Source organism: Entelurus aequoreus, linkage group LG14, assembly GCF_033978785.1.
Source record: "Entelurus aequoreus isolate RoL-2023_Sb linkage group LG14, RoL_Eaeq_v1.1, whole genome shotgun sequence".
Lineage (NCBI taxonomy): Eukaryota > Metazoa > Chordata > Actinopteri > Syngnathiformes > Syngnathidae > Entelurus > Entelurus aequoreus.
In genome coordinates this window covers 30,497,792-30,510,291 of record NC_084744.1, presented here as the reverse complement: position 1 = coordinate 30,510,291, position 12,500 = coordinate 30,497,792, and the positions used below count along the sequence as shown (strand labels likewise).

At 38.1% G+C, this 12,500-nt stretch overlaps 1 protein-coding gene across 1 annotated transcript in view; it reads right to left on the bottom strand.

Annotated features, from left to right (window-relative positions):
• ephb3a (eph receptor B3a) overlaps positions 1–12,500 on the bottom strand; it is a 151,176-nt gene that overhangs the window by 9,959 nt on the left and 128,717 nt on the right. Inside the window, exon 14 of the mRNA XM_062069584.1 lies at positions 11,002–11,195. Coding sequence (XP_061925568.1) covers positions 11,002–11,195 — 194 coding nt within the window. The remainder of the gene's footprint in view (positions 1–11,001; positions 11,196–12,500) is intronic.

The following is a 12,500-nucleotide window of genomic DNA, read 5'->3' as shown; positions in this document are numbered from 1 at the left end:
ATGAGGCATAAATAACCAACTGGTATGTTAACGTAACATATTATGGTAAGAGTCATTCAAATAACTATAACATATAAAACATGCTATACGTTTACCAAACAATCTGAGCGATATGTCCCGCATCTACTTTGTTTTAGCAATCAAGAATATTTCAGTTGTTTTTATCCTTCTTTGTGGGGACATTGTTGACTGTCATGTCATGTTCGGATGTACATTGTGGACGCCGTCTTTGCTCCACAGTAAGTCTTTGCTGTCGTCCAGCATTCTGTTTTTGTTGACTTTGTAGCCAGTTCAGTTTTAGTTTCGTTCTGCATAGCCTTCCCTAAGCTTCAATGCCTTTTCTTAGGGGCACTCACCTTTTGTTTATTTTTGGTTTAAGCATTAGACACCTTTTTACCTGCACGCTGCCTCCCTCTGTTTCCGACATCTACAAAGCAATTAGCTACCGGCTGCCACCTACTAATATGGAAGAGTATTAGACGGTTACTCTGCCGAGCTCTAGACAGCATCGACACTCAACAACAACACATCATTTGCAGACTATAATTACTGGTGTAGTAGAATTTCTGACCTTTGAACTATATTTCGTGTCTATTAAGAATGTCTGCTCATTTCATTTCTCTTCTATTCTATACCATTGAAGGACCAGATGTAGGACAAAGTTGAATATGGAGTCGCTCTGACCATTCTACAAAATGTTTTGATTGTCTAAGCATGACTAAGGGATTCAGGGATGTTGCAAAACAAACATGTCAAAAACAACGGGACCTTGGGACATGGGGAAACAGATAAAATGGCCAGGAGACCAGGACTCTGGGAGATTTCTTGATTCTTGTGTCCTCCGGAGGACGTTTGTTTGTCTGCATGGGCAGCTCAATCCGACTTTGCGCTTTTGACTATGGGTGAATAAACTTTTTGTACTAAACTCACTTTTGTTGCTGTTTGAGCTTCGGACAATCCACTACACTGGTTTGCAAAAAATATTTTTAACCCTAATAGGGAAAATGACATAATCTCCCATGGCACACCAGACTGTATCTCACGGCACACTAGTGTGCCGCGGCACAGTGGTTGAAAAACACTGCACTAGTGCATAAACAACGCTGGAAATGTGTCCCGTGAAAAAGCGTCCGACAGGAACTCTCTAATAACTAAAGTTCCTTGGGTGAATAATGTACACTCACTATGCAGGTAGTTTTTAGCGCTTCCATAGCGAGATATAAGTTAGAACTTTACGCTACTTTGTATTAGATGTGGCAACAGCAGAGGGTGAATGTCCCATAACAAGACGGTAGAGGAAAAGAAGAAGCTTATCAACTACGGAGTCGGCACGGACTACAATGGCGGACGCGCGCAAATTTACTTTACTCAGACTTATTCAAGAACCTCCAAGTCCGAGTCCAGGGTTCTCGCCCGGAAAAGGGTGGAGTGCTATCTCCGGGTTGGGGAGGAGATCTTGCCCCAAGTGGAGGAGTTCAAGTACCTTGGAGTCTTGTTCACGAGTGAGGGAAGAGTGGATCGTGAGATCGACAGGCGGATCGGTGCGGCGTCTTCAGTAATGCGGACGCTGTATCGATCCGTTGTGGTGAAGAAGGAGCTGAGCCGGAAGGCAAAAACTCTCAATTTACCGGTCGATCTACGTTCCCATCCTTACCTATGGTCATGAGCTTTGGGTTATGACCGAAAGGACAAGATCACGGGTACAAGCGGCCTAAATGAGTTTCCTCCGCCGGGTGGCGGGGCTCTCCCTTAGAGATAGGGTGAGAAGCTCTGCCATCCGGGGGGAGCTCAAAGTAAAGCCGCTGCTCCTTCACATCGAGAGGAGCCAGATGAGGTGGTTCGGGCATCTGGTCAGGATGCCACCCGAACGCCTCCCTAGGGAGGTGTTTAGGGCACGTCCGACCGGTAGGAGGCCACGGGGGAGACCCAGGACACGTTGGGAAGACTATGTCTCCCGGCTGGCCTGGGAACGCCTCGGGATCCCCCGGGAAGAGCTGGACGAAGTGGCTGGGGAGAGGGAAGTCTGGGCTTCCCAGCTTAGGCTGCTGCCCCCGCGACCCGACCTCGGATAAGCGGAAGAAGATGGATGGATGGATAGACTTATTCATTCATTCATGTATTTCTTTGACAGAGACAACATTGCTACCCATAGGTAACGGATGTCAAAGTACATAAGACTTATAGCTGCAGGCTAATTTGCAACCCTTGTCCCGGGTTAGGCTTTTAAAAAAAGATGAGAGAAGTGTAAAACACATACAAAGGACTAAGACAAGCACAAAAATAAAAACAATTTGAAAATAATTGGCCCCGTTTGTCCATACTACACCCACTTCTAGTGCTCACACTTCTGATTTTCCTTAAGCCACTTATGCAGATCCCAAATACACATCAGCAGGTACCAGAAGGTAAGAAAAGTTGGTTTTGCATAATATTGTGAAACAAAACGCCAGATAATATGTCTGTAATGGGTGCCATTTTGCGGTCCTTATACACACACCATAGTAATACTTGTATCCTTGACTACGGTAGCCGTAATGGGCCGACAATCCATCAAGCGGTGCGGCTTCAAAGTCGTACTAAAACATTTTGACGGATTTTTGAGTGCCGTGTGTAATGTTCTTTATTCTCAATGGAACATTTAAAGTTTTGGTGTTGTTTACTGGCGTCATCTTGCGGTCTACACGTATCTCTTGTGTGTGACTGCCATCTACTGGTCAAAAATAAATGTACCAAATAAAAATAGCTTCGAGGTCGAAAAGCACAACCCCAATTATTCCGTACATTAGTCGCACTGTCGATTTTTGAGGAAATGAAAGGGTTTTAAGTGCGCCTTATAGGCCGAAAAATACGGTACGACGATGCAAACTTTTCTATTTACCAATTAAGTTTGTAAATCGAGGTTACCACTCTGTCAGTGGCAGAGGCGACAAAACCCTTTGAGCTCTAGAAGAGAGAGCGAAGGATTCTAACAACAAGCATGGATATAATTTGCTTCTTTGTAGGCCCGCCATATTTTTTTTCAAGGAGACATCGTATTCCAACAAGCCCCGGGGGCAGAGTCATTGCTCTATGATGGGGACGCTTCATCCTCCTACTTCACAGCTGTCCTACACAATGCAAGGCACAGAGTGCTGATTACATCATTCGTGTTTTTTTTTTAAATTTATTTGCAAAGCTCTTCTTCTAGTGCAGACTCGTTACATACTATAATATTTTTTAGCACCAAAAGGTTGGTCCGACATGGCTAACAAACTCTCGCTCTAGGTGCACATGTCGTACATCCAACCTGATTCTTCAGCTAGGGATGATGTTTGATAAGAAATTATCGAGTTCGAGCCCATTATCGAATCCTCTTATCGAACCGATTCCTTATCGATTCTCTTATCGAATCTCTTATCGAATCCAGATAGGTTGTTGTATAAGGAAAAAAACACAATATTCGGTTTAACAAAAGCTCACTTTTATTTTACAAGAAAAAAATAAAATAAAATAAATAAATAAATATTGACTGTTACCCCCCTAAAAAAAAAAAATATATATATATATATATATATTGACTGTTGTTACCCAAAGTATATTAAGTGAGATTTTTCAGATAAAAAAATTGATACAGTAACACAAAAACAACCTGTCTCTGTGATCACTATAGGTGTATAAATAATAATATAGTGTTAAATAAAATCAGTCCCTTGGGCTCAAAACTGAAAATAATACAGCTCTCCAAAAAGTGCACTTCTGCTGCTATTGGAACATACTAACTACACACACTATGACACTAAGAACACCACAGTCATCAATCAACAATTCTTCCCCCCTTACATGAGAGCGAAGGCTGGCAATAATTGCATATTGCCTGTTCTGCCCTCACTATACGCGTTGAGGTTATACAGCTTGGCAGACAGCTAACAAACAATCCAAAGCAGATTAATCCATTTAGGCTCTTTATTGTTGTTGATCTTGATTTGTGTTTTCCTATCTTTACTTTTATCTTGCGCTGGACTGTTATTTTTATTTATTTAAACTGAAATACACACAATGACGAATGTATAAGCTATGTGATTCAATTAACATACTGAAATGTAATACACAATATGTAAATATTAGCTTCACACAAATATACAGTACTATCATCAAACAAATACTTCTGAGTGTTGAAACTATTTCGATGGTGGAAATACACGACTGGCAGCCATTTTTTAAGTCCTCAAAACATCCATTGAAACAGTGCACAAAAATAGTTTTTCAATAAACATCTTAGTATCAAATTTAACCACTTTCCACCTTAAAATTGAGTTATACAAACAAGTTAAACAGTTTACTTACAGACTTATCTTTTCCAAGGCTTGTAAGAGCTAACACAACTTGTCTACTTCTCAATTGTCTCAACCCGGAAGTGCCCAAACTAATGACGCGTAGTATTTTCATATCGCCACAAGGTGTCTGTAAGAGTCTACAATCAAATGGGCATAACATTGCGTCCCACAGGGCATTTCCTGTGGGAAGGGATTCGTTCCCATGGATTCAAATAAAGAACCAACTCTTTTTCTTTACTATAGTGGCCTCGATAACGGGAACCGGTCCATGGAATCGGTTCTTTTCTTATCGAACAACCGGGAGAACCAATTTCGAACATCATCCCTATCTTCAGCTTGACTACGTTATTGAAGCAAGGGTGGGCAGTCACGTGACAAAAACACACACTCCACACACTTCTAAAAGTGAAAAAAGGATCCCTTCACTCTCAGTCGCCCCCAACTGAGAGGGTGCACAGCGGGCAGCTGGCTGAGCGCCGCGTGTTCTCAGTATGGTTTCACTTCTGCAAATATTGCATTTGAGTAAAAGGTTGGAACGTCAGAACATGTCATACGCACTCATTTTGCGCGCAGGGACTCATTTTACGCTCCAACTTGGGAGACATTAAGCGTCTAAAGCAGGCCTGGGCAATTATTTTGACTCGGGGGGGCCACATTTAGAGAAAAAAATGTGTCTGGTGGCCGGTATATCTATTTTTAGGAACACTAATACAAAACCTCACAATAATGTCTGATTGAATGCAATAGCAGGACCAATCTTTACAAATGTCTCTTAAAGGAGAACTGCCCTTTTTTGGAATGTGTCCTATAGTTCACAATCCCTATGAGAGACTAGAACACATACAGTACAGGTTTGGACACGCCTTCTCATTCAATGCGTTTTCTTTATTTTCATGACTATTTACATTGTAGATTGTCACTGAAGGCATCAAAACTATGAATGAACACATGTGGAGTTATGTACTTAACAAAAAAAAAGTGAAATAACTGAAAACATGTTTTATATTGTAGTTTCTTCAAAATAGCCACCGTTTGCTTTGATTACTGCTTTGCACACTCTTGGCATTCTCTCGATGAGCTTCAAGAGGTAGTCACCTGGAATGGTTTTCACTTCATTGGAGTACATAACTCCACATGTGTTCATTCATAGTTTTGATGCCTTCAGTGACAATCTACAATGTAAATAGTCATGGAAATAAAGAAAACACATTGAATGAGGAGAAGGTGTGTCCAAACTTTTGGCCTGTACTGTATGTCTTTTTTTTTAATGCATTTTACCTTGTAAATAAACATAAACAAATGTCGTCTTACAACGGAGCCCATAGGAGCCATGACATCATTGCCTTTATTCCAACCACAAACCCCGATAAATAACCATCCAGAAAGCGCCAACAATATTCCATTTACATTTCATGACCTAAATATTAACCAAGTATTAGCAATATGGTTATTGTAAGCGCTAACATCAAGGACCTACTTTTAGCGGCGTATATATCACGGAGAGGTAACTAAAACCTTTGCTGCTGTATTGACATCATCAGCTGGTGAGCTGCTGCCTCTCCTCGGAGCTCGTGAACGTTAATTCTAGATCAGGGGTCCCCAAACTTTTTGACTCGGGGGGCCGCATTGGGTTGAAATAATTTGCCCGGGGGCCACATTGGGTTAAACAATTTGGCCGGGTATATGCAAATGTATATGTATGTGTATATGTATATGTATACAGTATGTAAATGTATAATTTATATTAAAAAAAAAATAAAAAATAAAAATAAAAATATTCCTCGTGCACTAATTGACTGAAAGATGTCACGTTATCGATGGGAAAGCTATTATCGATGAGCGGCTAGGAGACACCGAGAGTAACAAGCGGTAGAAAATGGATTACAGAGGACAGATTAAAAAAAAAAAAAAATTAATTAATTAAAACAATATATATATATATCTCTCAGGGGTCACCAACGCGGTGCCCGCGGGCACCAGGTAGCCCGTAATGACCAGATGAGTAGCCCGTCGGCCTGTTCTAAAAATAGCTCAAATAGCAGCACTTACCAGTGAGCTGCCTCTATTTTTTAAATTTTATTTATTTACTAGCAAGCTGGTCTCGCTTTGCCCGACATTTTTAATTCTAAGAGAGACAAAACTCAAATAGAATTTGAAAATCCAAGAAAATATTTTAAAGATTTGGTCTTCACTTGTTTAAATGAATTCATTAATTTTTTTACTTTGCTCCTTATAACTTTCAGAAAGACAATTTTAGAGTAAAAATACAACCTTAAAAATGATTTTAGGATTTTTAAACACATATACCTTTTTACCTTTTAAATTCCTTCCTCTTCTTTCCTGACAATTTAAATCAATGTTCAAGTATTTTTTTTTAATTTTATTGAAAAGAATAATAAATACATTTTAATTTAATTCTTCATTTCAGCTCCTGTTTTTTCGACGTAGAATATTTGTGAAATATTTCTTCAAACTTATTATGATTAAAATTCAAAAAAATCATTCTGGCAAATCTATAAAATCTGTAGAATCAAATTCAAATCTTATTTCAAAGTCTTTTGAATTTCTTTTAAAATTTTTGTTCTGGAAAATCTAGAAGAAATATTGATTTGTCTTTGTTAGAAATATAGCTTGGTCCAATTTGTTATATATTCTAACAAAGTGTAGATTGGATTTTAACCTATTTAAAACATGTAATCAAAATTCTAAAATTAATCTTAATCAGGAAAAATTACTAATGATGTTCCATAAATTATTTTTTTAACGTTTTTCTCTTCTTTTTTTCGGTTGAATTTTGAATTTTAAAGAGTCGAAATTGAAGATAAACTATGTTTCAAAATTTAATTGTCATTTTTTTCAAGTTTTCTCCTCTTTTAAACCGTTCAATTAAGTGTAAATATCATTAATTATTAATAACAACATAGAGTTAAAGGTAAATTGAGCAAATTGGCTATTTCTGGCAATTTATTTAAGTGTGTATCAAACTGGTAGCCCTTCGCATTAATCAGTACCCAAGAAGTAGCTCTTGGTTTCAAAAAGGTTGGTGACCCCTGATATATATATATATATATATATATATATATATATATATATATATATATATATATATATATATATATATATATATATATATATATATATATATATATATATATATATATATATATATATATATATATATATATATATATATATATTATTTTTTTAAATCTTGGGACTTAGTTTGGGGGACCACTGTTCTATATCATAAATAATGCCTTTCACCTGGATAGTAAAATGATGTGGACATCAACTGAGAAGTTGGTCCACTTTGACAGCCAACTTAGACCCGGAAATGGCGAGAAAGACACGAAAAGACTACCCTTCTTTATTTAACCCTTCGTGAGTATTACGAGTCATTCTTCATCCAAACATAAATATACAAACATTCTATCGGTCAACATGCCAGTGAGACCAGACATTGTAAGGTAAGTGATGTCCTATTACGTTTGTTGGCTGTCATGAAGTAAACGTGATGCGTCTATGAAAGTAATGTTAAAATATGTCAATAGTACATGTTGTTATGAATTTTGCATATATACAGTAAGGAGGGGATTCATATGGCCCCGTTCGTTGCGGTTTACCTGAAACATGTAACGTGACAATTTGGGGGGCGGTGGGGGTGCACTCTCTACTTGAACCGCCAGTAGAGTGATGAACAAGGTTTCCCGCAGTGCTTTGTTGTTAAGGCGGCCGCCTTAATAACAAAGAGCCACTGCCTAAACTAACATCTTAACAAGCAGTACATCTCTGCGTGCTGCTGTCCCCCAGCAGTGTTTCCCACACATTCATTTATTTGTGGCGGCCTGCCACGAAAGAATTACGTCCCCCACAAATAGATTTTTTTTTTAATTTTTAATTTTAATTTTTTATTGTCCTGTCCAGCTTCTCAGGCAAATCATATAGTTGATGTAGATGCCCATATAGGCTGTTCAGATTTACTTTACAAAAGAGAAGTGTAGGATACTTTTCTTGTTGCCTTATTTGTATTTGACCACTACTGTTTTATGTTTATTTGTTACTGACTGTGGCAGGACACCTCTGCCTCTGTTTCACTTTATGTTGCTGGTAAATAATATGGTTGTAGTAGTAGGCTAAAGTTAAATTATTTAGTATGCACTAATTAAAGGGGCAGAGCTTTAAGAGACATGTTAGCTTTTATATTTTATAAGATATATTTTTTGTAAGAACCACAATTAATAAATATATTTCAGTGAATAACTTATTGTTCAAATCTGTATATAAATATCTACATAAAGTGTTGTAATTATATTGTAAAATGGATGGATGGATGGACGTTTAAAACAAAACTGTTATTATTAATTAGTAAGTATACATTTTTTTAGCCTTTTTAGAGAAAATCATATCATTGTAGTAAATTATGCAAATTACTCGATGATGTCATGGTGACCACGCCCATAGCCACGCCCCTACCGCCACAAGTATCTTGGCAGTTCATGGGAAACACTGCCCAGCATTGTCACACCCACAGAACCATCTGATTGGTTACACGCAGAGCGGTAACTGCCAATCAGCAGTGCGTATTCAGAGCGCATAAAGTCAGTGCTCACGGCACAGGTGGAGAGGAGAGATGGGGTGAGCAGACAGGTGTTTAGCAGGTAAGCATAAGGCAGCGGACACTCCCCAAATGATAATAAACACCTCCCAGTCCTCAACTCAACTACTAGTAACATCAATATGAGCCCGTTGACGTTCTAGAAACATAAGCGGCAGCTCAGCTCGCTCGCAGTCCTTGAGGTGAATTAGCTTTTAGCATAATGTTAGCTCACTGTGCGGTGTGTGTGTGTGCGTGCATGTGTGCGCATGTGTGTGTGTGTGCGCCCCACATGAAAAGCCCCGTCTGTCTGAGAGAAAGACAAGCATTATTGACCTACATTTAACAACTAAGTTATTTCACTTTACCTTTTATCTGTGTTGATTGAGCTGTGTTGAAGCAGCAAAAAAGGACATTATGTTAAATGAAGAGTTTCTGTCTCTGATAGTTGATATAATAATGTAAGTGCATCATAAAGCCTACATGAACTCCATGGTGTTCAGGGATGAATAGTCTCTCCTATTGCTATTGTACTATTTTTTCAGCTATAGTTACAGTATATTAATCATTAGTAATGTAGCAGCCTAGTTTTGAATGGCAGGGTCCCTGCTATCACATGTTGATAAAAATACAACATTTACATAATAAAAATCAACCACAGGCTTCCCAAATGCTGTAATAAATGAAGCATGGTGAGTTGAGCATATGTCAGCATGTGGCCCCACTTTTAACTCTTTTTTTCAAACGCTTATTGCAAACGCTTACTTACAGTAAGTCTTTCATTTCACTTAGTAAGTCATTATTTTGTCATTATTGTGACTTAGTAAGTCATTATTTTTTCATTATTGTGACTTAGTAAGTCATTATTTTGTCATTATTGTGACTTAGTAAGTCATTATTTTGACTTAATAAGTCATAATAATGACATATTTAGTATCTCAAGTAACTAGGACTCGTATACCGCCATTCAGCGATGAGGTGGAGACGGGATGGTGACAAGCCGAGTTACCCACCCCCACCCCCTTCCCCGTCCGTCAACTAACACATTTTCTGGGGGAAACACTGATGAATATCTTAAAATGTGCAATTCCAAAAAAAAAAAAAAAAAAAGTGCAATTCCAACTTGGGCCACGGCGTCAGTTGCTACGTAAAGTGGCACTTTTCATAATTTTCAGCAGACTGCATCGCAAAATGATTAACACGCCTCCTTCCTCTCACGTGAGATCCAACCAAGAATGGGGCCATATGAATCCCTTCCATACAGCACTTACTGCGTGTATATAAAACCTTGATGGAGGTTTTTTTAAGCGCTTTATAGGCAGAATAGCTCCGTTGTAAGCGGACTATAGCTCACATTTATTTACTAGTTATAATGCAAAAAAAAAAAGAAAAACATTGACTCACTCATATTTTAATTGGGGGGGCCATGACAAAAATAATTGAAAAGCCCTGCCTTAACCCACCATCTATAGCAGTGGTCCCCAACCACCGATTGGTACCGGGCCGCACAAGAAATAAAAAAAAATAATAATAATTTTTTATTTTTTTAAAATTTTTTAAATCAACATAAAAAACACAATATATACATTATATATTAATATAGATTAATACAGTCTGCAGAGATACAGTCCGTAAGCACACATGATTGTATTTATTTATGTAAAAAAACAAAAAACAAAAAAAAACAAAACATTTTTTTTTTTTTAAATACACCCCCCCCCCCACCCCTCTCACCGGTCCGTGGGACAAATTTTCAAGCGTTGACCGGTCCGCAGCTACAAAAAGGTTGGGGACCACTGATCTATAGGCCAGTTGTTAAAGTTGTCTCCCATTTCCACTTACTGTAGGCTGGCAGTCCCAATATTTGTGCATTTTAAAACATTAACTTATAAAAAAAAGAAAAACGCCTGCTGTTCCACAGACTGACGGGTATGTTCCTTAAAAACCAAACGTTGGAGGATCATCTCTGCACTAATTTGGTGCAACAGAGTCTATAAACACAGCTGCTGAAAGGTTGTTAAATCTTACAATATTATATTCCAGCGACAGGAAGTTGGAGGTGTTCGGGAGAAAGGCTGACAGGAAGACACTCACCCTGAGTAAGTGCTGGTCACCACCTTCAGGCTGCCGGCGTTGCGCAACAGCTTGTCCAAGGTGTTGACGATACGCGAGAACTTGGGCCTCAGGTTGCGCTCCTTCATCCAGCACTCCAACATGAGCTGGTGCAGCACCATGGGACAGTCCATGGGCGGGGGCAGCCGGTAGTCCTGCTCTACTGCTGTCATCACCTGAAGGACAAGAGACTATTGTTATTATTACTACTGATACTGTACATATACATATATATATATATATATATATATATATATATATATATATATATATATATATATATGTATATATATATATATATATATATATAAAGAATTTGGAGGTAATCCTCCTTTTTTAAATTGTCCCATTTACTCTCTGTAAAGCACCAGTTCCATTGGCAGCAAAACAGGCCCAGAGCATGATACTACCACCACCATGCTTGACGGTATGCATGGTGTTCCTGGGATTAAAAGCCTCACCTTTTCTCCTCCAAACATATTGCTGGGTATTGTGGCCAATAAGCTACATTTTTGTTTCATCTGACCACAGAACTTTCCTCCAGAAGGTCTTATCTTTGTCCATGTAATGTCATATATGTACTGTATATACACATATATATATATATATATATATATATATATATACATATGTGTGTTTGTGTATATATATATAATATATATATATATATATATATATATATATATATATATATATATATATATATATATATATATATATATATACACACACATATATGCATACATATATATCACATATATAAATATATCCATCCATTCATTTCCTACCGCTTGTCCCTTTTTGGGGTCACACATATACAAACCCCATTTCCATATGAGTTGGGAAATTGTGTTGGATGTAAATATAAACGGAATACAATGATTTGCAAATCATCTTCAACCCATATTCAGTTGAATATGCTACAAAGACAACATATTTGATGTTCAAACTGATAAACATTTTTTTTTGTGCAAATAATCATTAACTTTAGAATTTGATGCCAGCAACACGTGAAAGAAGTTGGGAAAGGTGGCAATAAATACTGATAAAGTTGAGGAATGCTCATCAAACACTTATTTGGAACATCCCACAGGTGAACAGGCAAATTGGGAACAGGTGGGTGCCATGATTGGGTATAAAAGTAGATTCCATGAAATGCTCAGTCATTCACAAACAAGGATGGGGCGAGGGTCACCACTTTGTCAACAAATGCGTGAGCAAATTGTCAAACAGTTTAAGAAAAACGTTTCTCAAAGTGCAATTGCAAGAAATTTAGGGATTTCACCATCTACGCTCCGTAATATCATCAAAGGGTTCAGAGAATCTGGAGAAATCACTGCACGTAAGCGGCATGGCCGGAAACCAACATTGAATGACCGTGACCTTCGATCCCTCAGACGGCACTGTATCAAAAACCGACATCAATCTCTAAAGGATATCACCACATGGGCTCAGGAACACTTCAGAAAACCACTGTCAGT